This window comes from Hemicordylus capensis, chromosome 11 (assembly GCF_027244095.1).
Source record: "Hemicordylus capensis ecotype Gifberg chromosome 11, rHemCap1.1.pri, whole genome shotgun sequence".
Taxonomy (NCBI): domain Eukaryota; kingdom Metazoa; phylum Chordata; class Lepidosauria; order Squamata; family Cordylidae; genus Hemicordylus; species Hemicordylus capensis.
In genome coordinates this window covers 1,332,223-1,360,061 of record NC_069667.1, presented here as the reverse complement: position 1 = coordinate 1,360,061, position 27,839 = coordinate 1,332,223, and the positions used below count along the sequence as shown (strand labels likewise).

Here is a 27,839-nt window from a genome sequence, read left to right as displayed (position 1 = left end):
TATATTGCAGTGATTAAATTCGCAACAAGGCATTGGCAATGTGAACGGCACCCTGCTGTCTGCGTAGGGACTGCAGTGTCACAGCGCAGGAAGTGTGGAAGCACCCTTCCGAGATACGTCCTGACCCTATTTTAGGGTCTAATCTGGAAAGCGCCCAGGTCACTTGTTTGAACCACAAATGCAATTGTATATTGAGCAGGTTCAAAGGCCTGCAGGAGTGTATAGGCCGAGAAGGACTGGGCAGTTGTCTTTTTGTGCAGTAATGGTTCTTCCAAAGCAGCAGAAAAGGTCAAAAGAGACTGGAAGAAGATCCATGGTCTTCGGCTGTTTCAACTTGCAGCTCTTTCAAAGTCCAAAGCAGTTTGACCCGTGCTCTTCCCTCTGTTCATTGACTTAGACAATCGAGTTGAAGAGGCAGGTTGTGCTTCTGAACAGGTGTGTGTGGGGGTGCCTGTCTGCCTTGAGGACCATTGGGTCTTTTCCAGATATTGGAGGGGAGCAGAGGAGCCAATTCTGCCTAGTCCTGGGAAGATGCTCCTCTGCCTCTTAAAGCAGTTTTCCTTTGAGTTTCTTGCATGTCACTGACAACTATCTTGAGTTCAGGTGCAACTGGTGGAATCAAGAACACATTTTGAAGGCTCAGATGGAGGGTGTGGGAGCCAAGGCTCGGTCCCTTTGATGCTCTCTGTTCTTAAGATGGTTTATTGTCGCTATCCAAGTGGGCATCAACAGTTGGGGAAGTTGCTTATGGGCTGCATGGGTCTCCCAAGCACCCTCAGGCAGGAGTCAGACGGTGGTGGTGTGTGTGGACAACAAGAGGAAGCTTTTCCCTTGCGTCTCCTGCAGAGATGTGCGGTTTGTCTCTAGACACTGCTTGAGCTTTTCTCTAAAGGAGGTTGTGGTGATGGTATACAGGATTGGATTCAATGCACTGTTGATGGGGAGGATAAAGATGACCAGCCAAGATGTCACAGAGCCTGTTCAGGAAGAAACCAGCGGGTTGGGGAATCAGTCGTTGGCTGTAAGTATATAGCCCTCTTCCACAAACACCCCTCCCCTGGCCCAGTGACAATTCCTACCTAAATCTATTAGGGTTAATTTTAAACAGAGGCATCTACATATTGCTGGATGTCCTTGGTATCAGTGTGTTTAGTAATGCCGAGGAAGATCGACTTCTGGTTCCTCTTTCATTTTTAAGCCTGCTGGAATTCTGAGAAATGCACCCTTTTCCAAGGTGGTTCACCAAAACCAGCACACATCAAGCTCACTCACTTGGTGTAGCTCCGGATGTGCTTAGCAATTCCTAGGAAAAAATCTACTTGCCATTCCTATCCTGTATATTTTTAATTCTGACAGATAAAAAAAGATTAAAAATAAGGGATAGAATAGCCAGTAGGTTTTCCTAGGAATTGCTAAGCACATCCTGAACTATCAAGCACATGAACACTCAGACTGATGGAACCCACACAAGATGCTAATTTTCTTAGGCAGAACTGGAGTGTTTTTGCGTTGTCCAGAATTCTAGCACACAAAAACAATGTATTATTTATTTAAAATATTTATACCCTGCCCCTCCGGCGCACTACTGTTCGGGGCGGCTTACAACAATAAAACAGATACAAGGCACAATAAAAGTAATAAAATTAACCAAGTTGAACAAACAAGTTAAAAGGTTAAAAGCCACAATCATTTAGATTCAAATTAAAAAAAAAATTAAAAACTAAAAACGGAAAGTTATAAAAAGCTAAAGAACCCACCAGATTTAACAAAAAATGGAGCATTAAAAGCCTCCTCTAAAAGGTGTGTTTTAAGTTTTTGAAAAACTCGAAGGGGGTGGAATAGCAAATAGGTTTTCCTAGGAATTGCTAAATGCATCACCAGCTATTATGAACATGGAAATCACTGTAATGGGACCCTCCCAAATGGGTGATTTTGGCAGCTGCATTTTTCATTTTGGCAAGCAAAAAAAATCAACTGCTTTGATAGCTGAGGATATGTTTAGTAATTCCTAGGAAAATCTGCTGCTTGTTCCTGACAATTTAAGCCCCCCCCCTTTTTTTTGGCCAAGGTTCTGAAAAAAGCAATATTTCTCATTTTTTCCATGAGATGCCATGTCTTGAGCGGGTCTCATCACGGACCCTAACAATTCCCCAATTTTGTCCACAGGTAATTTTTTTTGCTCCCCTGAGCTGCTCTTAGCCTGAAAAAATATACTTATGTTTTCTCTAAGAGATTTTCAAGGTTTGTAGTCTGATTCCAGCCTGTGGAGTCACTTTTAAGAGTGAGTATCCATGAAAGAATCCCAGGGGTTTATCATGTCATGGGCAGTATTCCCTCTAATATTTGTGAACCGCCCTGAGCTATTCTGTAAGGGCAGTCTAAAAATCGAACAAATAAATAATAATAAAAATAAATAATGGATTCCCAGATGTGGACTACAAGTCTCATAATCCCCAGCCAAAGGCCATTGCAGTTGGGGATGCTGGGAGTTGTAGTGGACAACATCTGGAAATCCCTGTCAGAGGGAACAGTGGTGTCATGGGAATGGCATTTCAGTGCGGCCATGTATGAACTCACGGCCTCTACCTGGGATTTCCATCTCGAGTAAGAAAAAAGTCTTGAGGAGGAAGATGGGGATCCAGCAGAGGGCATTGGTGAGGACAATGAAGAAGAACCTCTTCGCAACGGCCACTTCCATGGAGAAGACGCTGCGCTCAGCCGTCCTGGCTGCTGTCGTATGGATGGAGAAGAACATGCTGGTGTAGGCAAACACAATGGTGACAAAGGCAACAAGGTTCACGCCTATCCGGTGGGGGGAAAGACAAAAAGCCAAACATAAACACGTGTTCCTCACAGCAAAATCAAACACTTGAGTAAATGAAAGGGGCCTCCATGTTCTGCAGGACAAGCCTGGGGCCCCGAAGGCAGAAACGTGTCTAAAACCTGGGCACACTCAATGATTGGCATCCACCTTTCTTCCAAGGGACTTCAGCTGGCCGTTTCTGCTGCCACATTTCCTGGGCTGGCTGCAGTTTCAGGTCCTGGCTATTTGCCCCCGTGCATACTTCATTCACAGTCATGCTGCTTCCAAACCTGTGATGCAGTGCAACTGTGAGCAAAGTAGTGTTTGTGCATGGAGTACCCAGAGGGGACTGCCAAATCAAATAAAATCATCTTTATTATGCTTATAGACCACCAGCAGAAAGTTCAAGGCAAGAAATGAATTGCAAAGTTTAAAAGCATGACATAAAAAGACATGAATGACATAAAAGGCATAGAGGATATAAGCATTTTTAGATTTTAGTGTGTTTTTATCTATTATGATTTTTATCTTTTTATGAATTTTAAATGCATTATATTTTATATTTTGTTTTAATTTTGTATACCACCTAGAGATTTTTATACTAGACGGTATATAAATCCAATAAAACAAATAAATCCAATTAATTAATTAATAATATAACTGCAAAACTATACTATTCTGGAAGTTATTAAATTGGAAAATTTTAAAAGCTTGTGGTCATGCAAATGGCCCGCACGTATGCACAGTGGCTGAAAAAAAAAAATGCCACCATGCATTTGCAGAGGGCTAAAACAGCACACATACCCCATGGCTGAACCCAGTTCCATCCGTGGTTGAGCCCTCAAACCAAGGCATTTCACACATCCCGACAGAGCTGTACACATGTACAGTCATTCACATGTTCTGCTGCATGCAGATACAGCAGTACACTTCCTAGCTGTACCCAGCACTTGAAGGCCCTGTATCCAGGTTCATTTTTAACATGAACCCTGGTACAATCATTCACACAAACACGTATATGAGTGTACAGACATCTGTATACTCATACAGCATAAAGTCTGAATCAAGGCCATGAACACCTCCATGGAGTAGAGGTTACAATCCACCTTTATGCAGATTGTAATTGTAGCCAATCTTGGCTGAAAAGCAGGTTATCAATACAAGAAGGAAAGTGAACTCGTAAAGTCTTGAGGAGCCCTTACCCAGAAATATCCCTGTGGAATAGCGCCGGGCACTTTGGCTCTCGGTCCCATCAGAGTGGAGAGGGAAACACACCCCATTTGCGCCATAAAACTTTCTGAAAGACTCCAGGCATAAGAAAGGCACCAGCGTCAAAACGAAGCCCAGGACCCAGATGAGGACCAGAATGCAACGGGTCCTCTTCTTGCTGGCCCCATAGCGGCTGAAGGGGAAGACGATGCACAGGTATTTCTGCAGAGTCATGTAGGTCAGCAGGAGGACCGAGACTTCTGAGGAGAGCATGGCCAGGCTGCCCACCAGCTGGCATGAAACGCTCGCCATCCACGCCTGGGCATGCTTATTGTATTCTCCTGCGAACATGAGGTCAAAAGTGCCAAGGCAGAAGAGATAGACACCCATCAGGCAGTCGGCACCTGGGACAGACCAAGAGGAAGTTTTAGAGCTGCTTCCCTCATGCACAGGAGGAAATGTTATGTGGATTTAGCTAAAGGTTTGTTCAGCAACAACTAGACATGTGCAAATTGATTTGAATTCATAAAGATCTGACTCGAATTTGGGTGATTCAAATTTGAATCGAATCATCCCTTAAAAGGGGAATTTGATTCAAATCTGAATGGAACTTTTGAAATTCAGTGCAAATTTGATTCTAGAGCTATTTGGCACCTTTTAAAAACCATTCAGGCCCCCTGATTGTTTCTTCCTCTTCTTAAGGCACCAAAATAGGGTCAATTAGAATTACAGAGCAGATTTGAATTCAACAATTCATTTTGTGCTCATCTCTAGCAACAACTCCATTTTCTCCTCCCCTTTTTCCTTTCTGACTCCTCCACCACACTCTCTACCAGATCCCCTATGGACAAATGTCCAAACAAACAAACTGCAAAAGGTAACTGGACAGGATATAGCCGGGATGTGTCTCACTTGTTGCTGCTCCAAACATCTCTGCATTGTTCCTCAAATCAAAGCAGCTGACAAGGAGAACCGAAATACAAATGCTGTTATCACCATCACAGTTTCAGAAGGATTAAAATCGACACACTGGATCTGTTCACATGTGCACCCAAAACCATAGCCCGGTTGTCAGTGTGCATGTGTGCCTACCACTTAGCCCAGGTGGGGGGGGGATGAGGGTGCCCCCAAAGTGGACTAAAAGCTCCTGTGTTGGTGCTGAGTGACTTTGTCCTGCACCAACACAAAAGTAGCCTCCCGACTGGCATCAGGAGGCTCCCATCATGCACCATGCACTCGCCCGGTGCACTATGAAAGCTCCCGGAGCCTCCTGGCCGCCAAACCTTCCTGCTACTGGCAGAAGCCGGCAATTGTCTGGGAAGCCGATCCGGCTGCCCAGCAACGTGGAGAGGATTATCTTCAGGGGAGGCATGCTTTTCGCGGCTGCCTCCCCTTGCCCCATCTGAGCCCATCCTCCAAGCGTGAGAATTTAGGCTCCCTGTCACAAAATCAACAGAATCATGAGGTAGGAGATACCCCAAACTCCTCACAAGTCGTACTCAAATGTCTTCTGATCCTGAGCTGTGCTGGACACTCACTGGAGTTCCCCAGGAGTGAGGCTACCATGGAGAAGACCCCACCCTTCCAATGGCACTAGGCCTGAGCCTACTCCTACTATGAATACGTATATACCGCTTTTCAGCAAAACCTCTCAAAGCGGGCGACATGGGGGGGAGGCAAATATGGTCCCCTCCCCTGTCCCCAAAGGGCTCACAGCCTAAAAGAAACAGAAGCCAAAAAGCCTTTCCACACGAGGAGTGTGGAGAGCCCAAAGGAGGTTTGCAGGGAGAGCAGGCTTGATCCGTTCTCCCTGCAGACAAGGAGGGAGCCCTACCGGGGCGGCTGAACCAGCTGCCCAGATGATTACTGGCTCCATCACGGAGCTGGTTGGGGCAGAAGTGCCAGAATGATCTGCATGAGTGTGCAGGGCATTTTGGGGAGCCCTCTGACACCAGGCGGCTTGGCCTACTCATGAGCCACGGCACAGAGCCACACCGTGGTGACACATGACCAAAAAACGGGGTTAGCAGAGTGCTTGCTCCACTAGCCTTGGTTTTTTTTGGTGGGGGGAATTAGGGAGGCTTGCTGTCAGAAACTGCACAGGAACAGCTGGCACCAGGCTGGGCTCCCTTAGCCCGGTTTCTGCGGCTTGTAAGAATAGCCTCACAGTCACTGGAGAATGCTGTGCTGGGGTTGGAGAGGGCCAGTTATTCTCCCCCTGCCGAATATAAGAGAACCGCCACTTTCAAACATGCCTCTTTGATCAGTTAGCTAGAGATGGCTACGTTTTGTATTCCTTTTGGCAAGTCCTGTAAACTCTTTTCTGTGTTTGGTGATTATGTGAACATGTCCACATCCACTTCCCACTGATTGCCAGGAAGTTTAGGACCAACAAAAGGAAGCACCTTTCCCCCCCACACAGTGCATAATTAATCTATGGAATCCTCTGCAATGGGATGTGTTGAAGGCCACTATCTTGGATGGCTTGAAGAGGGGTTTGGATAACTTCATGGAGGAGAGGTCAGTCGATGGCTACCAGTCTGGATGGCTACAAGCCACCTCCAGCCTCAGAGGCAAGATGTCTCAGTACCAGTTGAGATGTCTCTCAATACCAGGAGCCACAGCAGGAGAGAGGGCATGCACACACCTCTTGCCTGTGGGCTCCCCAGAGGCGGCATCTGGTGGGCCACTGTGTGCAAGAGGATGCTGGACTAGAGGGGACTCCTTGTGGGGCCCGATCCAGCAGGGCTGTCCTTACGTTCCACTTCCCCTGCGGGAGCCATGCTCTTCTCCATGCCAAGTGCCCACATGTTGCCTCTTGGAGTTTGACAGTGCAAAGGCTCCATTTTCTGCACACCAAGCCAGACCACTCCTGGGTGCCCAGTGGATTTCTGCAGCCTGCCCTGCCCTGCCCCTGATGCCACATCCATAGCAGCAGACGACATCCGGCCTGGGCATCGTGTGCTTGGGACCTGAAGGCAGGGAGCGCTGACGCCAGCCCAGGGCTCAGGAAGGGGACCCTCTCCGGCCCAACTCCCATGACTTACAGCAGAGGGACTTGATAGCCATGGTGTGCTTGCTGTTCTCTGTCACCACAAAAGATCTCATGAAGATGACAAACAGGTTCCCAAAGCAGGTGATGAAGGCGATGACCCAGACGAAGACCCGGAGGATGATGTTGGCCAAGAGGTTCTCAAGGGAGGAGATCCCGTCTGTGTTGGGCTTGCACTTGCGGACGTGAGGGGCAAAGCTGCAGTACCGGAACTTCTTAAAGTAGCTGCACAGACAGAGATGGCGCCTTGGTTCGATTCAAAGTGGGAAAGAGGCCGCCACCTAGCCTCCAAACAAGAGGCTTGGGGGTTGCCAGTCTTGCTTGGACGCCCTCCGGGCCCCACTCCCTGCTGCTGATACCCATCTCTTTCCCTCCACGACCACCTATAGCAGACCCCATGGAAATGAAAGAGAGAAACCAAAGGCAGAGCCCCTTGCCCCCAAAGGCACCAGGTCTGGGAAGGGTCTCCCATGGAAGGGGGCACAGCACTGAGGAAGCCCACTGCTTGGCCACCAGCCAGCTGAATTTGGAAGGTGGGGGGGCTCAGAGGTGGGCCTCTAATGCAGAGCAGAGCATTGGGGCTCATGTGGAAAGAAGAGCAACACCCCATCCTCTAGGGTTTAGGCTGTATAGGACGGGGGTGCGCAAACCTGGCCCTCCAGCTGTGGTTCCACTACAACTCACATCTTCCCCAGCTCCAGCTGCAATAAGTTCAACCACAGCTGGGAGAGGACCAGGTTTGCTCTCCTCTGGTGTTGGAAGTCCCATAATGTGGCCTCCAGCCGCTTCGGCACTCCACAGTCCAAGGAGAGCACACAGCCCTGAGAATGAGGAAGGGAGCTCTACTCCGAAGGACCCGCAGAGGCCAGAAGAGCTGGACGGGTGAGCTCCACTTTCCATCCAAGGTAAGCACTTTCTCCTCTTCTGTGTTTTATGGTCCCCTTTCAGCAGAACACTCAGTCATATGCTTAATTAACTTTTAGGCATGCTAGCTAATTGCCTTCAGGGCGGGGGGGATGCCTTTTAAAGGACTTACTAAATTGGAGCCTGCATAACTGTTATTTGTGGTGATATATGGCCCTATAGTGAAACACTTAGTTAATGATTATTTCTGCACTGAAAAATGGAGCCAAACGCAGCACAACCATTTTTTTTCACTCAGTGCAGGAATAAAACATCAATGAGTCAACCTGCTATTCAAACAGAAAGAAATCCTCCTGCAGGGATTATACCAGAGAAACCCTAACCTCTTTGAAAACTTCCCTGAGCTGTGCTAAAGTTCTGGGCAATTGCTTTTTAAACTCTGTGCCTTCCTTTGCAGGAGGAAGATTCAAGCACAGACGCATTGGGGTTTGTGTGCACTTTAAAAACTTCTGTGCCAAAAACGTGGATCCAGGCAATGGCCAATCAGACGGCGACTAGTCCTCCTACACCTTGAAGTTTGAGCCCCAATATCCCGACCCCCCCCCCACTCATTAGGGAACTGAGACTAAACAAGACAGAGCAGGACAGTCTCAGGACGGGGATGCCAAGACATCCTCCAGGGTGCAGATAGGCCATGGCATGGGGGAGGGGGCTTAACCTTGCCTTTCACGCATGGCCCTAATCTAAATTGCCACCCAAAGCGGCCATTTGCTCACTGCAGAGCATAAACTATAAGTGTTACCCTCTGCTGCTAATTGGGGAACAATTTAAATGAGGCTATCAGTTCAGGAACACAGGGTTAACCCCCCCCCCACCGCAACGCATGCCATGGCCCTGATCCAAATCTCTCCCCCTGCCCTCCGGTGGCTGCTGGTTGAAAGCTCTCCAGCCACAGATCCCCCGCGTTGCACCTAACTGAGTTACTACTAAAGTATTTACTGTTAGTGATGACTAAGTTACTAATTACTGAGTCCAGAGAGGGATCCACGTGGCCATTTCTAACGTGGCCATGTCAACGGTGCCAGAACTGCTTGGCCGGGCCAGTCACACCAGAAGGACCAACGAACCCTGGGTTCTGTCTCCAGCGTTGGTTTGGGAAGCTCCCTGCTAGATAGAGACCCATCCCAGAGGGCTTGTGGGGTCAGGCCGTTGCAGCAAACCCAGGGCCAAGTGGCTTGGAGGAGGCTCCCGCCGCCAGGTGTGGCTGGGCCCGCTGCTCTTTTGGCCCCTAGCAGGACGCAAGCCGCTGGCACCCCTCCCCCAGCAGGTACTCACATGTGAGACAGAAAACGGAGTTTCTCAAACATGCGGCTGTGGATGTTGGGGATCTCCAGGCCTTCCAAGCTCCTGTAAACCAGTGAAGGGTGGCATCATGAAGCTGGCTGTGGCCACCACTAAATGACAGGATTGGCCACTTAAAAAACAAACAAACCCAGGCCCTGAATGTTCATAACACTTACAGTGACTGCAAGAGTGGCATGCTGTCAAATTCGTCTAGAAAGATTTGGTGCAGAGGGTTGTTTGAAATATTTCTGCAGGGAAGAAAGCAGAGTGTTAAAGTGGGTCGGGGAGGGCTTGGAGAGAACCAGTGCCTGTTAACCCACCTGTCTTCCTCCCTCCCTCCCACCCACACACACTCCAACCAGATACAACAGAGTCATCTCTTTGAAAAGAATCAAAATGGCACACAACTTTCAGAAGTGTGAAATGTTGAAAACGTTCTAATTTTGCTTTTGGATGCACTGGAAACATTTTCAGTCATGAATCTTAAAAGTAATAATGTTAAGTAATGGAAGGCATCCATAGCTCGGAGTGTTTAAAAAAAGAGAGAGAGAGAATATAAATTCAGGTTGTAAATAGCAAATTTGATTCAGGAGAAATTGCCTAAGTATTTTCCCCAGTTTTGGGTGCACATTTAAAGGTAGAGGCACATGGATGCTTCTTCTGCAAGGAGGCCAGGCTCTCATACATACAGCTGCCGTAGCTTGTGCAGGCCCACAAAAGCGGATGGCAGGAGTTCTTGGATCCTATTGGAGGACAAGTCACTGTTGGGAAAGAAGGGAGGAAGGAAGGATGGATTGCCGGCCTCCAGCAAGACCAACAGGAGCCACAGTTGTGTCTGTGGCTGCCACGGTGCTCAAGACCCTACAGGAACTGGGGATATCATCTGAAATTGTCTTGATGGATCCTTGGATCCCTGTTGAGAATCTCCCCAAGTTAAATTCAGCGTGATTGTCATGCAGTGCACAAGGATCTGCAGTTGTGGCAACAAAAGAATGCATACCTGGATTCCCTTTTTTAAAAATAGCATTCTCATATCAGCAACCCGAACCGCCACCCTGTAAGGTAGGTCAATATTATGATCCCCATGTCACTGATGGGGGGTGATATGGGGCAGAAAGAGAGTGGTGAGCCTATGGCCACTTGGCCGAGATGTTATTTGAATCGGGTCATTCTCAAAGCTCTCTCAGTTTTATGCACCAACTGGGGAAACAGAAGATATTGGATCTTCAGATTCATCAACAAGAATCCTGGCATTTGTTGCACTTGGGCTGCATGGTCCAAGAGGTGGTGCAGGGAGCCATACAATAGGGGTTCTTCATCTCCACCACTGTTCAGGGAACATGTACGAGGCATGGGGAAGGAGATGCCTTCTGCTGCTTTTACACAGTGGATTGCAGCAGGAGAAATGCATGAGAAGGCAGACGGACCGCGAAGCAATGGAAGGCAGTCACCTATCGGGGGTGGTGTTAAAGGGAGCAGAGGGTCAGGCAGAGGAAACTCTCTTGGGCAGCTTAGTCAGTTGGTGTGTTGGGGCAGGAGTGGGGTGGTTTCCAGACAGCGAGTGTTACACCACAAAAAGTGGTGTAAACTGCGATGTTCTGTGGTGCCGATTTAAAACTGCAGTTGAAATCTGTTGCCTCCTACGATGGGCAAAGACAGTTGTTTTTATGCAATGCAGATGCAACGTTATAGGGCTGTAACGCAGCAAGAAAACACGAAAGGCGGCATCAGAAATGTGAATGACACCTTGCTGACAGCACAGGGACTGAGAAGTCATGACACAGGCAGTACGGAAGGACACTCCCCCCCCCCGATCACCGAGGGATACGTCGTGACACTGCAGTAGTGTGCAATCGGGAAAGCGCCCTGGTGGGTTTTCTGCCTCCAGCTCCCCCTGACCGCCCCCACCCGCCGGAAGTCCCAAGACAGCCTTGCTGGCAGCCCTAGGAAGCATTCCCATGAGAAACTTACAGGTCCACCAATCCACTCAGTCGGGAAAATGTCCCTTTCTGGATCTGTTTGATCTTATTCCGGTTCAGAACCCTGGAGGATGAAGTCAAGTGAGAGTCAATACCCCTCCTTCCTGCATGATGCAAATATTTTTATTATGTCATGAAAAAAATGACAAATGGCCTCTCCATTAACAAGGCCCCAAGCAATGTACAAAACTTTTGCACAGTTCCACAAAGCAGTGGCTAAAGAATGACAATCGAATGGTTGCAAGCAAGAAAGGATGCAGGTCTTTAATGAAGTCTGGGACTCTGTGGTGCAAATGCCTGAGCATCTTTGCTGTCATTAACATGCAAGTGGCCAGCCCTTAGAATTGGGGAGGAACCAGGAACACTCACATGCACAGCACTTGGAGGCCCATGCAAACAGCACACATGCTGCATTATTTGTCCTAGTCACAAGATTTTTGGAGGATGTGCAAGTCAGAGGAGCGCTGTGTGGGGGAAGGGCAGATCTTTGTCTGGCTCTCCCTCCTCAGCCTGCAACTTTAGCTTTGGCTTTCAGCAGTGACAAGAGGGGAGGTGGGGAGGGGGGAGAGAGATGGGGCTAAACTGATGGGAGGGGAGTCGGTTCCCTCTCCACGCAGAGACCAGCCTTGTCCGCTTCATCTCCCCCATAAAGCTGTCACTTGTGCAATGCTGAAGGAAAGGAGTGTTTATGTCTCTCACTTCACCCCGTTTATGTTTCCACAGTGTTGACAGAGAGGTCTCTGGAATCACATTCCTAGCCAAAGCAGCTTCTCATCTTCCTGGCTTGATGGTCGTGGTCATTGCTTGAGCCTGGGCAAAAGGTCTGGGCTGCCGCTCCCATGGCTCCCTGGAGAGTCCTTGTGGACACTCCTCAGGGGGTGGCACACACCGGGAACAAGGGCTTTCCAGCGGAGGACATCTTTGGGCGCCAGTCCAGCACTGCATTCCCCGGGCACAGCGTCACAGCCCCCTTTGACCCTGGCTGAATTCCACGTCCCATGCCTGCCTCTCACGCCCCTGTCGCATGGACAATTTGTAGCTTGTGTACAGGAAGCATACACAAATGCCACGCAAGTTTACGGATTCCTCCCAGGGGCTCCAAGAGAGACATAACCATCATGCTTAGGAAAACTCAGGTCTAGGGCAAGGGAGGCCACACATTCTCCAGAAGATGCTCTTGGCCTCATCAGCCAGCTGCTGGGAGGGAGGCTTCAGAGGGGGACGTGCAAAGTAGGCAATGAGAAACTGTAGGACAGATGTGAGCCTGGCCAAAAATAGGCCTCTGGAGATAAAGTGCAGAACTCAGCCCAGCCAGGCGAGAGTTGCTTATTTTCCTTGCCTTCCCAACATAAACCAGCCTGTGGAGTTCAGTGACTACGGGTGCTGCCGGTGAGTGATCAGTCCACTGGAGGCCCCCTGACAAAGTCCTCCCCCCACCCTGCAGACCCACCAGCTGCCAGTTCAGAGTCCAGCGAGGTTGCCTGGAGAGAATGACAGACAACCATGGCAGTGGGCAACGGAACAGGAGGATGGACAATGTTCCTGGCCCACCCACCCCACATGTGCCCTCCTCGAAAATATGGCTGACCAGCATACTAGATTGCCCACAAGCCATCCACTTTGGCAATGGATGTGTGGTGGGAGTGCCAAGGGTTTAAAATCAACCCAGCACAAAGGTATGGGGTATCTTTACAGATTGACTGAGCTGTCACTTAAGGAAGGATTAGAGTGCTTTGTTACTAGGCAATGTGCAAATATTTTTCAGGAAGGAGATTTGCAGCTTTGCTCCATGGATTTTGCTTGTGCAGCAAAGTTATCTTTTGTTAAATAGCAGAAGGAATGAATTCAGTGTCCCAAGCAGAGCTAGCTGGTCACAGAAAGCTCGGGACTGTACTCTAAGGGCAATGACCACAAGTTTAAAGGAGGTCAGGGAGATGGGAAATAATGTCAGAAGACAACACAATGCTCTTTTACTGTGTACTGGGGGAAAAACATGTTCCCCTTTTGGTTTCACTGACAGTCAAGCTAAGGCAGGGAGTTGCTGAACTGAGTGCAGCTGTTTCACTATTGCCGGGACATTTTTTTTTTTTTTAAATAATGTTTGTAGTAATTTCTCTCTGGTTAACTAACATTTATTAAAACAAAAAAGTGGCAATGAGCCCAAGATAGGATGATATCTGATTGACTGACAGTGAAATTGACTGGGTTTTAGTTTTTAACTAGTTTCATTGGCCATCACACAACCAAGTGCAATTTTTATCATTGCATGTAAATGAGGAGGAAGAGGAAGAAAAGCAAACAGCTGTGCCAGGATCCTTCAGAAACGGGGTTGGGGGGGGCAAGCCAGGAAGTTGCACTCACAGAACAGAGAGCTGGCTGCATCCCTGGAAGTCAGAACTCTGCAGAGCCTGGAACTGGTTCTCCTCTAGATCCCTGCATGGTGGAGAAGAAGACACCAGTGGAGAGAGGTCATCAAAATGCCCCCAAGCCGAGAAAAGAAGAGAAATGGTACCACTGTGCAGTAAATCATGGCAAAACTAACTGCCATGGAGAGAGTTTGAGAAGGACAACAGAAAGCTAACAGGTTTATTGGAAATGGGAGATGGTTGATTGTATATTGGCAGATGGCAGCACCTTCTTCTAGTGATCTAATTCATATATTTCAATTATAATGATCTGTAGATTTACTGCGTGGGTTCCTTTTTCTACGTATTTATTTGGCTTGGATCTTAATGATAAACAATGTGATATTAATCCAGATGTACATCTTATATTTCTCTATATGAAGTGTTAATATGTCAACATCATTTGCTGCAAGCCACAGCCTCTGTCCCAGAAGACCCCAGATCCTAAGTGTGTGGAGTAAAGACACTCTGCACGTGGACAGGGGCACTCTCTCAAGCACTGAGAGCTGCATCAAAGTCAGGTTTGGGGGCTGAACCCTTGGCAGTATCAGTAACGTGACCCCCTTTACATGTACCTTTCCTGGCAGGATGGGACTGTGGGTGGCCAAACTCAAAGGGTGTGTGTGTGTGTGTGTGTGTGTGTGGTGGGGAATCCTGGCTCTGGGTCCCTGAGGTCAGGGCTGGAGCCCAATACACAGCCAGAAGGATGTTCTGCTGCTGGGTTGACGAGGGCAGGGCAGATGGTGCTTCTTCTTTCAGCCTTGGCAGCAGCCTTGGACAACCCAGAGGCTTGATGCTCGCTGGGGCTGATCTTGTGCACCCTTTTCCTCTGCTGGGCCAAATGAGGGTCCCTTGTCGCTCACAAGAGGAGGTCCCAGCTTCCTGGTTCCAGTTTCCAGGACCCCCAATGGGCCATGCTAACCCTAACCCTGCCAGCCACCTCTCTGCCCCAGGCCGCCAATTAATCCCCACCCCACCAGCTGTCTGTGCCCTGAGCACCCCCTAGCCTCGGTTTCTCTCCAGGACAGAGCTGGCAGGCAGCATGCAAGGCTTGGGCAAGAGAGAACCGCCCCCCGGGCAAGGTCAGGCAGGCCTCCTCCACTCAAATCCAAAGGCAGAAAGGCAGGGACTTACAGCCAGTCGAGCACTGGCATTTCTGCACAAACCGAAGCATTGGGCATGGCCTGCAGGGAGTTCTTGTGCAAGTTCCTAGGGTGGAAACACACACGCGCGTGCGAAGAAACAGTTATTTCTCAGCCATGGAAGCAAAACGGGAGCGAGATGCCCTTGTCCCACAGACACTACTACTATGAATACTGAAATACTGCTCTTCAACCAAAGTTCACCAAGCAGTTTACAAAGAAGAATAAATAATGCTTAAATAAAATGGCCCCCCTGTCCCCCAAAGAGCTCATACTCTAAAAGAAACATAAAGGCAGATACCAGCAACAGCCACTGGAGGGATGCTGTGCTGGGGCTGGAGAGGGCCAGTTGCTCTCCCCTCATTAAATAGAAGAGAGAATCACCACTTTAAAAGGTGTCTCTTTGCTCAGTTAGTAGACACCTCTTTGCTGCAATTTAAGTGCCCAACCCAAAGGCTGCAACTGGTCACAATGAAACCGTCGCCAGAATTACTGCAGAATCGAACGATGGGCAGAATGTGTAGGGCTCTCATGATTTGCAGGCCAGGACTGGGAACAGAGGAGGAGGGAAAGGGGAGGGTGACACCCCGGGGGTAGAGGTCAGTTCTGTACTTACAAATATACCAGCGACTTGAGCCCCATAAAAACAGAGGGAGAGATCTGGGTTATCTTGTTGTTATCCAGAATTCTAGAAAACAGGATTGTAGAACAGGATGATCCAGAAAAGCAGACTTGTTGGGCAGAGAGAGAGAGAGAGAGAGAGAGAGAGAGAGAGAGAGAGAGAGAGAGAGAGAGCAGCCTCCAGTTCTAGAGCGAAGAGCCAGCAGGAGGGACCACCTGAGGTGGTGGGGGATGTGCTGGGCTGAGGAGGCACCTGCAACTCACTCTGCAGAGCAGCATCCCAAGGGAAGCAAGTTGTTCCCTTATCAGGACGCCCTCCTCCGCCTTCCCCTGACGGCTCATGACTTATTGCCTCCAGGATGGACTCCTCCTCGCCAGGCCTCGGCCACTGACAAGCTGTTCCTCCTCATCAACAAGGGAATGTTGACAGGAGCACAGGAAATGGCCTTGCAGCCAGGGCCGGAGGGCACGTTACGTAGAATTCCACAATCCTTTTTATAGACTCCTTTGGTTTCAAAAAATGCAGCTACTGAGGCTGTGATGGGGAGGAGGACAGTGGTGCCTTCTGCCTCCCCCTTCCCCTCCTGACACCCCCCCAGCAAGAGTCACTCTCCCCCTGTCCTCACACAGCAGTTTTTGCTCCTATATGAGACGACAGGGTTAAAAAATCATTTCAGAAGAGTGACTGTCGGGGGTGGCGGGGTGGGGGGACACCATGAGAGGAAAGGAGCCTCCTTTCCTCTCCTTCCATCCATCCCAGTTTCCCCCTTCAGACTGCAGCCTCAGTTGCTGCACTGTGTACAGCAAAACATGTCTGCAAAGAGACCTGCGGAACTACACCGGACATGAAGTTCTGCCCCAAGGCCAGCCACTGCTCCATCTAGCCCAGTATTGTCTGTTCTGACCAGCAGCAACTCCCCAGGCTCTCAAGCAGAGAGGGGCTCTTGCCAGCCGGTCTCCGGAGACCCTTTCCCCTGGCGATGCTGCTGGGGACTGGACTCAGGACCTCCAAGATGCTCTGCCACTCAGCCATGGCTCCCCTGCTGCTTCCAGTGTACACAGCAATGTCTCTCACAGCCACTGTATGCTGATGTTTTCACACACAAGGCGGATCTCCTCTTGGGGAGGAGAGCTGATCTTATGCTAGCAAGTCTGAATGGTCCCCTTTGCTAAGCAGGGTCCACTCTGGTTTGCTTTTGGATGAAAGCAAGTGATTCCTCTTAGGGGATGGGGCTGCGCTGGGAAGAGCATCTGCATATGCTTGCATGCAGAAGGTTCCAAGTTCCCTCCCTGGCAGCATCTCCAAGGTAGGGCTGGGAGAGATTCCTGCCTGCAACCTTGGAGAAGCCACTGCCAGTCTGTGAAGACAATACTGAGCTAGGTGGACCAAGGGCCTGACTCAGTATAAGGCAGCTTCTTTTGCCCCTAAGGCTTTTTCAAGCAGCAACTGCTTCAGCTGCTTTGTCATGTGAACAGAAAACCTTTGCCAGCCAGAATGCTCTTTTGTATAATGAAACACCCCACCCCCTTCTTTCTCTTCCTAATACCTGGGCGCTTTCCAGACTAGCTGCTCAACAGCAGCAAAATGCCTCTGTTCAGGCAAGTCACATTCGGAACGTGAACAGCAGGGGGAGCAGAGTCTCGTGGGAACTAACAGCCCGAAAAAAACAGCAACTTCTTTACACCGAATATATGACATCCATTTCTATTTTGCAGTGATTAAATTAGAGACAAGGCATTGGCAATGTGAACGGCCCCCTGCTGTCTGGGTAGGGACTGTGGTGTCGCGGCGCAGGAAGTGTGGAAGCCCCCTTCCGAGAGGTGACCCCATCGCAGGGTCTAGTCTGGAAAGCGCCCTGGCCAGCTGTTAGGCTTTATAGTCCATTCAGTCTGTGTGAGGTGCGGAAGCCATCCTGTTGTGCCACCCTGCTGCTGCCATAGCCAGAAAGATGCACTCACAGCCATTGAAGAAGATGCAGGTCCTGGAAGGCCAGAGGCTCCAGATGCGTGATGTTGTTGAAACTGAGATATCTGGAATTTTCAGAAAGAAAGAAAGAAAGGAGGGTGGGGTGGAGGAAGGGAGAATGGCTGGATATGGAGTGGTTCAGGTTAATGCAGCTGGTTTCAGCCTCGGCTGCCTTCTCCCTAGCCACTCCCATGGGAAGCGTCCAATGGAGACACCTGTCAAGCATCAGGTCTGGGCTGGAAGAGGCTGTTTTGTTTTTGCACCCAAACTAGAGTTGCCAGCTCTTGGGTGGGGGAGAACACCTGGTCCCTGGGTGGGGCCTGTGGAGGAGGCAAGCAAGGCTGAAGGAGTGGGACCCGCGAGAGCAGCAGGGCCCAGAGGGAAAGGGGCAGAGCAGGGTGAAGCCCAGCCACAAGAGAGGCTGGTCCCACTGCAAGCTCCCTATGCATTGCACCAAGAGGTGCAGCTCTCGCCTGCTCTTAAAAGTCCTCTTCCACCAAGCTGCACTTGGGAGGGGGACCCAGAGCAGAGACACTGGAAACAGCCCCCCACCCCACTGTCAAAGCAAGGAAACCCTTGCTGGCTACTGGTCTCAAACCCGCTCTGGAAAGGAAAGCCCTCTCTCCTTCCTTTTTCTTTGTAGCCCCTTGTCTAACCTGCAGACCAGTTCCAAGAACATTTGCTTGGCACGGAGTCCCCTTTCTATCACCCCTGCTTCCAAGTAGCGAGCTCACCACACCCAGCAGTGAGTGGCCACTTCAAGATGGATCTTGCGGTACTGTCAGTTTATCATGAAAAGAGCAAAGTGGCGCTGAAGGTGGTCCTCCTAGGCATGGCAGCAGTCCTGGCCCTGGACCAATCCTGCCTGCCTCCTCCCTCCGGCCCACTTTGAGAGGAAGCCCTTCGACTCACAGCTTCTGGAGCTTGAAGAGCCCAGCAAACGCCGAGGCCACAATGGTCTGGATCCTGTTGTCCTGTAAGAAGCTGTTTGGAGAGAAAATGAAAAAGAGAGACACAAACACACACACACCCTGATTAGTGAGGCATCCACAGTGCCCCCATCCTCACTGGCATGGAGGAAACAATCAATGAGGAGTCTCCTGCTGGAATTCAGTGCTTGAAGCCCACCCCCCTCCATGAAATCTGATCCTCACATCTACAAGGAAGCTGGCAGTGAGCTCTGTGCCGGTGAAGGGCTTCTGTTCAGGGGCTTCTCAGGCCAGAGGAGTCCGTCCATCCACAGCTCCCTTCAGGGGTCAACCTTTTATGGTTAGTAGCAGCAAACTAAGCACAACCTTATTTCCATTTCACAGAGGCACAAGCGACAGCGGCCATTCATCGACAGCTCACCCAAGGTGAAACTTGAAGGGCATGAGGGGGTTCCAGCTCCTCCCTCTGGGAAACCTCTGAAGAGCCTTGAGGGAAGTCAAATGAGCTCAGACAAGAAGACTGGCAAATATGTGGGGGTGTGGTGGGGGAACCACAGATCTCTAGCCTGTCACCAGCTTTCACCCAAGAAGCTGGAAGCAAAGGTGGAGATTCCTCCGCAGGCAAAACATCTGTGGGATTTGACGGATGCCAAAAGCAACATTGTGATTAGACTAGCAACATTCCTCGAGCAGGGAATGCACTGATGAATCAATACAAAGAATGTCCACACAAGGCTGCCTGGTGCTGAGTCCGAAGACCACCGAGGTGTCTGTGTGCCATGATACGTCCTTTCTCAGGAGAGCTGCCAGGTTGCGACCCAGAGACCCCTTGCGCAGCCCAAGCTATGCAGATGAAGCAAATCTGCATTTCTGTACACCATGACATAAGGACAGCCCTGCGGGATCAGGCCCAAGGCCTATCCAGCCCAGCATCACAGTCCAGTTGCACACAGTGGCCCACCAGATGCCTCTGAGAAGCCCACAGGCCATGCCCCCTCTCTCTTGCTGCTGCTCCCCTGCAACTGGGACTGAGAGGCAGCCGGCCTCCGAGGCTGGAGGTGGCCTATAGCCCTCGGACTAGCAGCCCTTGAGAGACCTCTCCTCCATGGAGTTCTGCTTCATTCTGCTTCTCTCCGCCACAGAGAAGTTGCGAAGGAGAGTAAGAACAAGCCCTGCTGAGCCTCGCCCTGCTCCTGGCCCCTGCCCACCTCTGCCTCCTCACTGTTCTGGGATTTCAAGGCGCACTGCCCACACCGTGTGCCAAGTTCATCCTGGACTCCATGAAGTTTTTTTTTATTTTTAGCACAGGAAGACAAAGGTTTTCAAGAAGCCGAATTCTCTTCCCTTTCCCTGATCAACTTTCTTGCTCAGGCAGTGCAACTGCAGAGAGAGGCAAGGCTGGCCAGCAAGTACAGAAGGGCAGGATACTCACAGGTACTCCAGCCTCCCGTAGGTGATAAACTGATTCTCCAGCAGCAAGGAGAGCTTATTCTTCTGCAGATTTCTAGAAAAGAGAAGCCCGATTCAGACATTGTGCTTTACGAGTGTGCAGGTGCCTGTACACATGTTTATGGGAATGACTGTACCTGTGTTCCATTTAAACGTGAACGAGGATGCAGGCCCCTCAAATGCATGGAGCAGGTAGGAAGTGTCCTTCTGCACCCAAATTCAACATGAAATGAGAATCACTGTGGCTGTGTACAGATCTGTACCTGTGTAGACTGCACACGCATGCCGTATGAGTGTTGAACAGAACATGTGGATGGGCCCAGCTACAGAAGCAGTTGGGCTGCTTCACACATTCCACAGCTATAAGCCAGGGCTTGCCCCGGAACAGAGTCTCAGCACAGGACCAGCCAGTCCCGGCCCTCTGATGAGCATCTCCAGATGCAAGATGTGCTTTAGAGCATCTCTTTGTGGCTGTTAGGCTTTGCACTGGCAAGTGTAAACTGGCGAAAATCCATCATGTGTCAATTAGCCCTTCAGAAAGATTGAGGGGGTGTTTTTGAATGCGCAGAATCTTCTTTAAACACTCAACTACCCAGAATACAGCAAGAAAATCCTCCCACTTCAGATGTGGCCTCACAATCTTTTTCTTAATTATTATTTCAGGATTCCCAATTTTTATTTATTTATTTATTTATTTATTTATTTAAGAAGACCAACCAAACAAAGAACTAAACCAAAGACACAATCTTATCCAGGCCTTTACACGATTGTTTTATTGCTGCTTCTGTGTGTTTTTATCTGTGTACAGTTTTTATGTTTGTGTTTTATATATTTTTAATCAGATCTGTTGTCATATTTTTAGCTTAATACTTTTAACTGTCATTTTTATTATATATTTTTTAACTTTTGTAAACCGCCTTGGCATTGTTTTTAATGAAAGGCGGTATATAAATTTAATAATAAATAAATAAATAAAATACATCTATTTTTAAAAAAAGTTTCTCTGATTTGAGTTCCCTCCAATGCTGGGAAGTTGTCTCTGATACACACCCTCCACCTGCAACTTAAGCCCTTTGCTCCGCCTCTAATTCAAGGTAATCACCGGCATCAATGTGAACCCACTTGGAGATGCAGCAGGTTGCCCTTGACGAGGGAGGAACCTGATAGGAACATCGGAAGCTGCCATGTACTGAGTCAGAGACCCTTGGTCCATCTAGCTCAGTATTGTCTTCAGAGACTGGCAGCGGCTTCTCCAAGGTTGCAGGCAGGAATCTCTCTCAGCTCTATCTTGGAGATGCCTTCAAGGAAACCTGACAGAATAGGTGCCCTCATACTAGGGAATCGGGACGTTCTCCTTCCCGTAATCAGGTTAGTAAACCTGTATGTCATTTATGCAATGCTCCTGCATAGGAATAGGGAGGGAAGACGCAACCAAGAGATTCACATAGATGAGACTGTAAATCTCTTCTGGAAAAGTTTGTATGGTTATGTGCAAAAAGACAAGAATATCCCTTCCAAACAGCAAAGGGACAAATTGTGGAAATGGAAGTTGGACATAACCCGCCCCCCCCCCAGCCCCGATTACCTGATGTGCCTTGTAATCCCCCATCCCCAAGTTACAGTACTGCCTGCATATACTTTATAACCCTGTGGGTTACCAAATCCTTGTTTGTAAATCTTTGTAGATATATAATACAAACAACCACTTTGTATATAATTGTGCTTTGGTAACATACTGTATGCTTTGTTAGTTTGTGGGTTCAATAAAAAAAATCTTGTCCTAAAAAAAATCTTGTCCTATCTTGGAGATGCTGCCAGGGAGGGAACTTGGAACTGAGATGCTCTTCCCAGAGCGGCTCCATCCCTTAAAGGGGAATCTCTTCCAGTGCTCACACTTCAAGACTCCCATCCATATGCAACCAGGGCAGACCCTGCTTAGCTGCCACTAGCCCAGCTCTCTCTACCCCACACATTTCCCTCTGGCTTGGTGTGCAGCCAGAAGCTCCATCACTAGGTGGCCTCAGCTCCTTGCTGATGGAGGATGTACACATCCGATCAGACACAGGGAGGCTTTTCTCCAGGTCTGGCTTGGCTGCATCTGGCTTTACAAGGAAGAGTCTGGCAAGGGCGGGCAGCCCCTGGTACTCACAGCTCCGTCAAGTTGGAGGAGACCCGGGGAACGGCAAGCAGGCCCTGGCCATCGCAGCGCACAGAGGTCCCCAGACACCTGCATTCTGCCGGATACTGATCAAGCGCTGTGAAGAGAGAGAGAGAGAGAGAGAGAGAGAGAGAGAGGACTGGCTGGAGTCAAGCGGAGTGGGCCCTGGCAAGCAGAGGCAGGAGAAACTGAGGCCAAGCTGATCAAGGCGGCAGAGAGGAGGACAGGTGGAGAGGGAGGCGGGAGAGGCGAAGGAGCTGCTGCAAATGCAGATGGAGAAAGGTCATCTCATCACGTGGCTGTTCTTATGGGCTGGCTGCAGCTTCACTCAGACCCTCTGAAGTGACAGGAATGGAGCTGTAAGCAAGCAGGCAAACAGCCAGGCAGAGAAGCCCTCCTCTGATCTCACCTTAGCCATGAAGCAGCCCTTGGTCTGAGCCATACCTCTTCTCCTCCCTTCGTCTTAATATGGGGATAATAATTGGCCTACCTTACAGGGCAGTGGTAAGGCCGACCAAAGTAATGTCAGTGACGTGCTTTGATCTCCCCTCAGCATCCCTGAGAGTGGAACCCCATGCAAGGAGGAGAAGAGACCCACAGAGCAGGCATCTTAGAGGAGGGGCTGCCCAGTGCCAAGCACCAAGAGTCCTGTGGCAGCCTAAAGGCGAACCGATTGGTTGTGGCCGAAGCTGCAGGCTGGACCACAGGCCCTGGATGATGGGCACTGTAGTCCAAAAACCTTGGAGCAGCCAAGTCTGAGAAGCTCTGCTCCAATGTGCGATGTAGATCAATGCTGTGGTTTGTTAACTGTTCAGTTAGGAAGCTCATTAAGAGTATTGCCATGCAGCTGGGCTGAGCTGCACAGTTCAGCCAATGCAAAACACCCGTCCTTGCTGTGTGAAATGCTACTGCACAGCATCATTGGGCGGGGGGTGGGGGGAGCCTCCTCCCCATAAGGTGAGCAATGCCATCGCAAAGTGGTGGAAGTTGAAGCAGCCTGACAAAACGGCCCCGTGGAATCTGTTCATCACAAGAACACAGGGAGCTGCCTTCTACCGAGTCAGACCCTTGGACCGCCTAGCTCAGTCTTGTCTACACTGACTGGCAGTGGCTCTCCGAGGTCACAGGCAGGGGTCATCCCCAGCCCTCCTTGGAGACGCCCACCTGTGTACAAGCGTGCAGGCGCTCTGCCTCTGAGCAATGGCTCCATCCCCCAAGGCAAATATCTTGCAGTGCTCGCCTGTAGCCACCCATCCAAATGCAAGCTGGGGGGGTGGCTGCTTAGCAAAGGGGACAGTCCATGCTTGCTCCCACAAGGCCAGCTCTTCTCCTTGGGTACCACAGGACTCTTGGTTGGTAACACCAGGTAGCTCTTCTTGCATCCTCACGTGAGAAGCCGGCCGTGCCAGTTTCTGCTCCTTGCTTGGGGTTCTCTGGCTGCCTTAGCTACAGGGATGCCTCAGTTCTTCTGGTCCATCACTGCTGTGGCCAGATCGCCCACCCCACGTGAAGCCTGCTGCCACCACCCCAAATGCTGCCACGGGATGGAGCTCCACAGGGAAGGGCGGGGGCTCTCAAACCCGCCCCCACCCCGGCATTGCTGGACTACAACTCCCGCCCCATCTTCCCAGCCACAGTGGTCTTTGCCCCCTGGCCAACACACACACACGCACGCACGCAGGCGCAAGCCACCTACAGGGAGGGGTGCCAGATGTGGAGCTGCAGCAGCCCTGCGGAAGCCAACGGTGTAGCTGCAAAAGCGATACTCACTGCAGTTGGGGGCCGCCTCACCGTTCCTGGCCCTGCCACCAAGGCCACTGAGCAGCACCTTGTCTAAAAGCTCGGCCCAGCCAACGTCGTCCACTGCAAGGAAGAGGTTAGAAAGAGGACTCGCATCCCTTTTCTTGGGGAGGACGCCTCCTTCCTCCAGCTGCTCAGCACTTGCGGTCAGGTCAGCGCCCGCCAACCGGGACCAGGCGCCAGGACCGCCAACCCCCCTCATGCCCTCCTTCTCTCTGGCCACTAAACAGGGCTGAACAATGACCACCAACCTTGGACTCTAGCCAGGCAGGCCAGAACTCGAATGCCACCGCTAAGTTGCGTGGTGTAGTGGTCAGAGTGCTGGACTAGGACCGGAGAGACCCAAGTGCAAATCCCCATTCAGCCTCATGAGACTTGCTGGGTGACTCTGGGCCAGTCACGTCTCTCTCAGCCTAACCTACTTCACAGGGTTGTTGTGAGGAGAAGCCTAAGTATGTAGTACACTGCTCTGGGCTCCTTGGAGGAGGAGCGGGGCATAAATGTAATAAATAAATAAATAATGAATAAGTTTGGTCTCCATAAAAGGTCCAACAGGTCTCTGGCGTTCAGAAGCCCCCAACTATGGGCTGGTGATGGCTCCAAAGGCTGTCTTTTAATGGTTGGCTTAAACCTTTGCTTTTGGTTATCCAGAATGAGGATCATCCTCAGGTGCAAAGAGCCCTCAGCTGCAGGCTTCAGGTATGCCCTGGTATGCCCTTCCACCTGATATGCCCTTCCTGAAGCGCCATGCTAAAGTGTTTGGAGCTTTTCAGTGTATTAAGAAAGATGACTAAGAGGGGACAGGATGGAGAAATTAAAATATATGTAGGAGTGTGGAGCGGGTGGATAGAAAGGAGGTTTTCTTCCTTACACCACAGAAGTTTGGGGTCATCCAATGAAACATCCAATAAACTGATTAAAAAGCTTTCATGAAGAGGTAAGTCTTCAAGTGCTTTTTAAAAAGTTGTCAGAGATGGGAGGGCTCGTATTTCATTGGGGAGCGCATTCCACTGTCTCGGGCGACGGGCAGCAACAGAGAAGGCCTGTCTCCATGTGGCCACCAGATGGGCCGGTGGCAACTGGAGATGAACGTCTCCGGATGATCTCAATGGGAGATGGGGCTCCTGGTGAAGAAGACATTCTAATTAAAACCCAGGGCCTACGCTGTCTAGGGCTTTATAGGTAATAACCAGCACCTTGTATTTTGCCCAAAAACCTATCAGCAGCCAGTGTAGCTCTTTCAACATAGGAGGAATGTGGTCTCTCCGAGATGACCCAGAGACCAACCTGGCTGCCACATTGTGTACCAACTGCAGATTCTGGACTACATACAAAGGCAGCCACACATAGAGCGCATTGCAGAAGTCAAGTCTGGGGGTTACCACCATATGTACTGCCATTCTGAGGTCATTCATCTCAAGTAACAGATGCAGCTGGCATATCAACCAAAGCTGATAGAAAGCACCTCTAGCCACCACCTCAACCTGGGATACCAGGGAAAGGTGAAGATCCAGAAGCACTCCCAGTCTGCGTACCTGTTCCTTTTGAGGAAGCGTGACCCCATCTAGAACAGACAGATCAAAATCATCTCTGGAGTTCCAAACCCACACAATGAGTACCTCCATCTTATCAGGATCCAGTCTTCATTGATTATCCCTCATCCAGCCCATTACCCCCTCCAGGCAGGCGTTTAGGGAGGTTATGCCTTCTCCTGATGATGCTGACATGGAGAAATAGATCCGGGTGTCATCAGCATACTGATAACACCCTACACCAAATATCCTGATGATCTCTCCCAGTGGTTTCATGTAGATGTTAAAAAGCATTGGAGAAGTATGGAGCCCTGGGGGACGCCATACATAAGCTCACATTTTGAAGATTAACAGTCTCCAAGCAACACCATCTGGATGAGAGGTAGGAGCGGAACCACTGTAAAACAATGCCTCCTACCTCCAACACTCTCAGATGTTCCAGAAGGATACCATGGTCAATAGTATCAAAAGCCTCCGAGAGATCCAAAAGGACAGAGTCACACTTCCTCTGTCAATTTCCAATTGGATATCATCCATCAAGTCGACTAATGCAATCTCCACCCCATAGCCCACCCAAGAGCCAGTTTGTAATGGGTCTAGATAATCAGTTTCCTCCAAGACCGCCTGAAGCTGAGAAGCCACCACCCTCTCAATTACCTTGCCCAACCATGGGAGGTTGGAGACAGGCCTATAATTGCTTAACTCTGAGGGATCCAATCCAGGCTTCTTCAGAAGAGGTATAATGATTGCCTCCTTAAGACAGGGAGGCATCCTGCCCTCCCTCAGAGGAGCATTTATAATTTCTACCAGGCCTCCTACAACAACCTGCCTGCCAGATAGTATAAGCCATGTTGGGCAAGGGTCAAGAAAACAGGTGGTAGGTCTCACCACTCCAACCAGCTTGTCTACATCCTCAGGAGTCACAAACTGAAACTGATCTAGCTGAACCACATAAGAGGAGTTGCTGGACATCTCCGATTCAGACACTGCAATAATTGTGGAATCTAAGTTGGTCTGAATACGAGAGATTTTGTCTACAGAGAACTCATTAAAACAACTACAGTGGGTAACTGATGGTTCCAAATTCAGATTCAAGGAAGGAGAGGTATGTACTAGCCCCCTCACAACCCTGAACAACTCTGCAGGATTTGAGCTCATAGATGCGATGTGGGCAGAAAATAATTGCTTCTTTGCTGCATGTCAGCTGGGTCCAGACTGGGCCACCAGCCTCCCCCAGCTAAGCCTCTGTGATGCAGATCAGGTCAGCCCTTTCATCCATAATCAGATCACATTGCCTGAGCACAGATCTTTAAATGGCTCTATGTTGTAATCTGTCAGATTCGAGTCATGTCTTTCTCCACTTGGGCTTCAGCCCCTGTAGATATTCTGTATACCAAAGGGTCAGTTTCAAATTGGGTTGCCGAGGACACTTAGGAGCATCAACAACTGCTCTGGTGAGTTGGCTATTCCAATTCTCCACCAGGGCATAAACAGGATCACTGGCAGAGCCAACACAAAATCCTTCCAAGGCTTCCTGGAATCCGATTGGATCCAATAACCTTCTCAGACATACCATCCTAATAGGCCCCTCACCCCTGCAGAAGTGGGATGTGATTGTAGGTCCAACCTTAACCAGATGGCAGTCCGCCCAAGACAATGGGGAGATGACAGAAGTCCCCACAACGGAACACTACCCTGATCAGAGTAAAAGACCAGATCAAGCATGTGACTTGCAAAGTACATCGGTCCTGAGACAACTTGGGATAGGCCCATAGTTGTCATAGCCGCTATGAACTCCTGAGCTGCCCCATACAAATTGGTCCCAAAATGAACTGTGAAATCCCCCAGCGCTAAAAGCCTGGGAGACTCCAATGTCAACCCTGCGGCCAAGTCTGTGAGCTCAGTTAGGGATTCTGTTGGGCAGCGGGGTGATCAGTACACCAGCAGAAGTCCCAATCTATCCCTGGTCTCCAAACTTATATACACACATTCTATATGGCCTTACACTTCAACAGGAATCCTGGTAAGGGAGAGGTTATCCTCACAGACCACAGCCACTCCTGCTCCCCGCCCATGTCCCCTCACCTGATCCTCTACAGAGTACCCTGGAGGGAGAAGCTGGGACCAGACTGGGCCACCAGCCTCCCCCAGGTGAAGCTCTGGGGGTGGTTGCCAATGCTCCCCGAGGTCAAAGAGCTGGCAGGACAGCTGGAATGAGGAATCGCTATGGAATTTCTGATTTCCCTTCCCTTGGAATGGCCTGCTGACCTGACAACATCGCTTCCTCTATTCCCCACCATCACTGGACTAGCTGCCCCGCAATCAACGGATACCACCCCATCTCCAGACAGACCCCAACACATGACAGACTAACTTCACCCAAGACTCAGTCACAAGAGCTACCGGAATGGCAGCAAGGAGCATGAAAGAAACTGCTCCTGTTTCAGGATCACCCAAGGAATCCAGAAGGTAGCCGGCCTGCTTTGGCCATTGAGAAAGAGGAGAGTGCAGAGGACCCAGAGGGGAGTGCCTGCTGAAGCCCTGGCAGTTACCACAGTCCTCTTCGTCGGCTCCATTGCTGCAGTC

The 27,839-nt window shown here is 50.0% G+C and overlaps 1 protein-coding gene across 1 annotated transcript; it reads right to left on the bottom strand.

Moving 5' to 3' along the window:
* Positions 1 to 212: 212 nt before the first annotated feature.
* On the bottom strand, positions 213 to 27,839 carry LOC128335570 (relaxin receptor 1-like). The gene is made up of 17 exons (XM_053274086.1): positions 27,806 to 27,839; positions 23,692 to 23,784; positions 21,913 to 22,018; positions 19,747 to 19,818; positions 18,298 to 18,369; positions 17,379 to 17,450; positions 15,415 to 15,486; positions 14,791 to 14,865; positions 13,613 to 13,684; positions 11,244 to 11,315; positions 9,962 to 10,033; positions 9,449 to 9,520; positions 9,264 to 9,335; positions 7,060 to 7,289; positions 4,006 to 4,416; positions 2,587 to 2,802; positions 213 to 977 (listed from the first exon to the last, which is right to left on the bottom strand). Exons 7-17 carry the CDS (start codon positions 15,438 to 15,440, stop codon positions 787 to 789), a joined length of 1,509 nt encoding a protein of 502 aa, XP_053130061.1. The 5' UTR covers positions 15,441 to 15,486; positions 17,379 to 17,450; positions 18,298 to 18,369; positions 19,747 to 19,818; positions 21,913 to 22,018; positions 23,692 to 23,784; positions 27,806 to 27,839; the 3' UTR covers positions 213 to 786.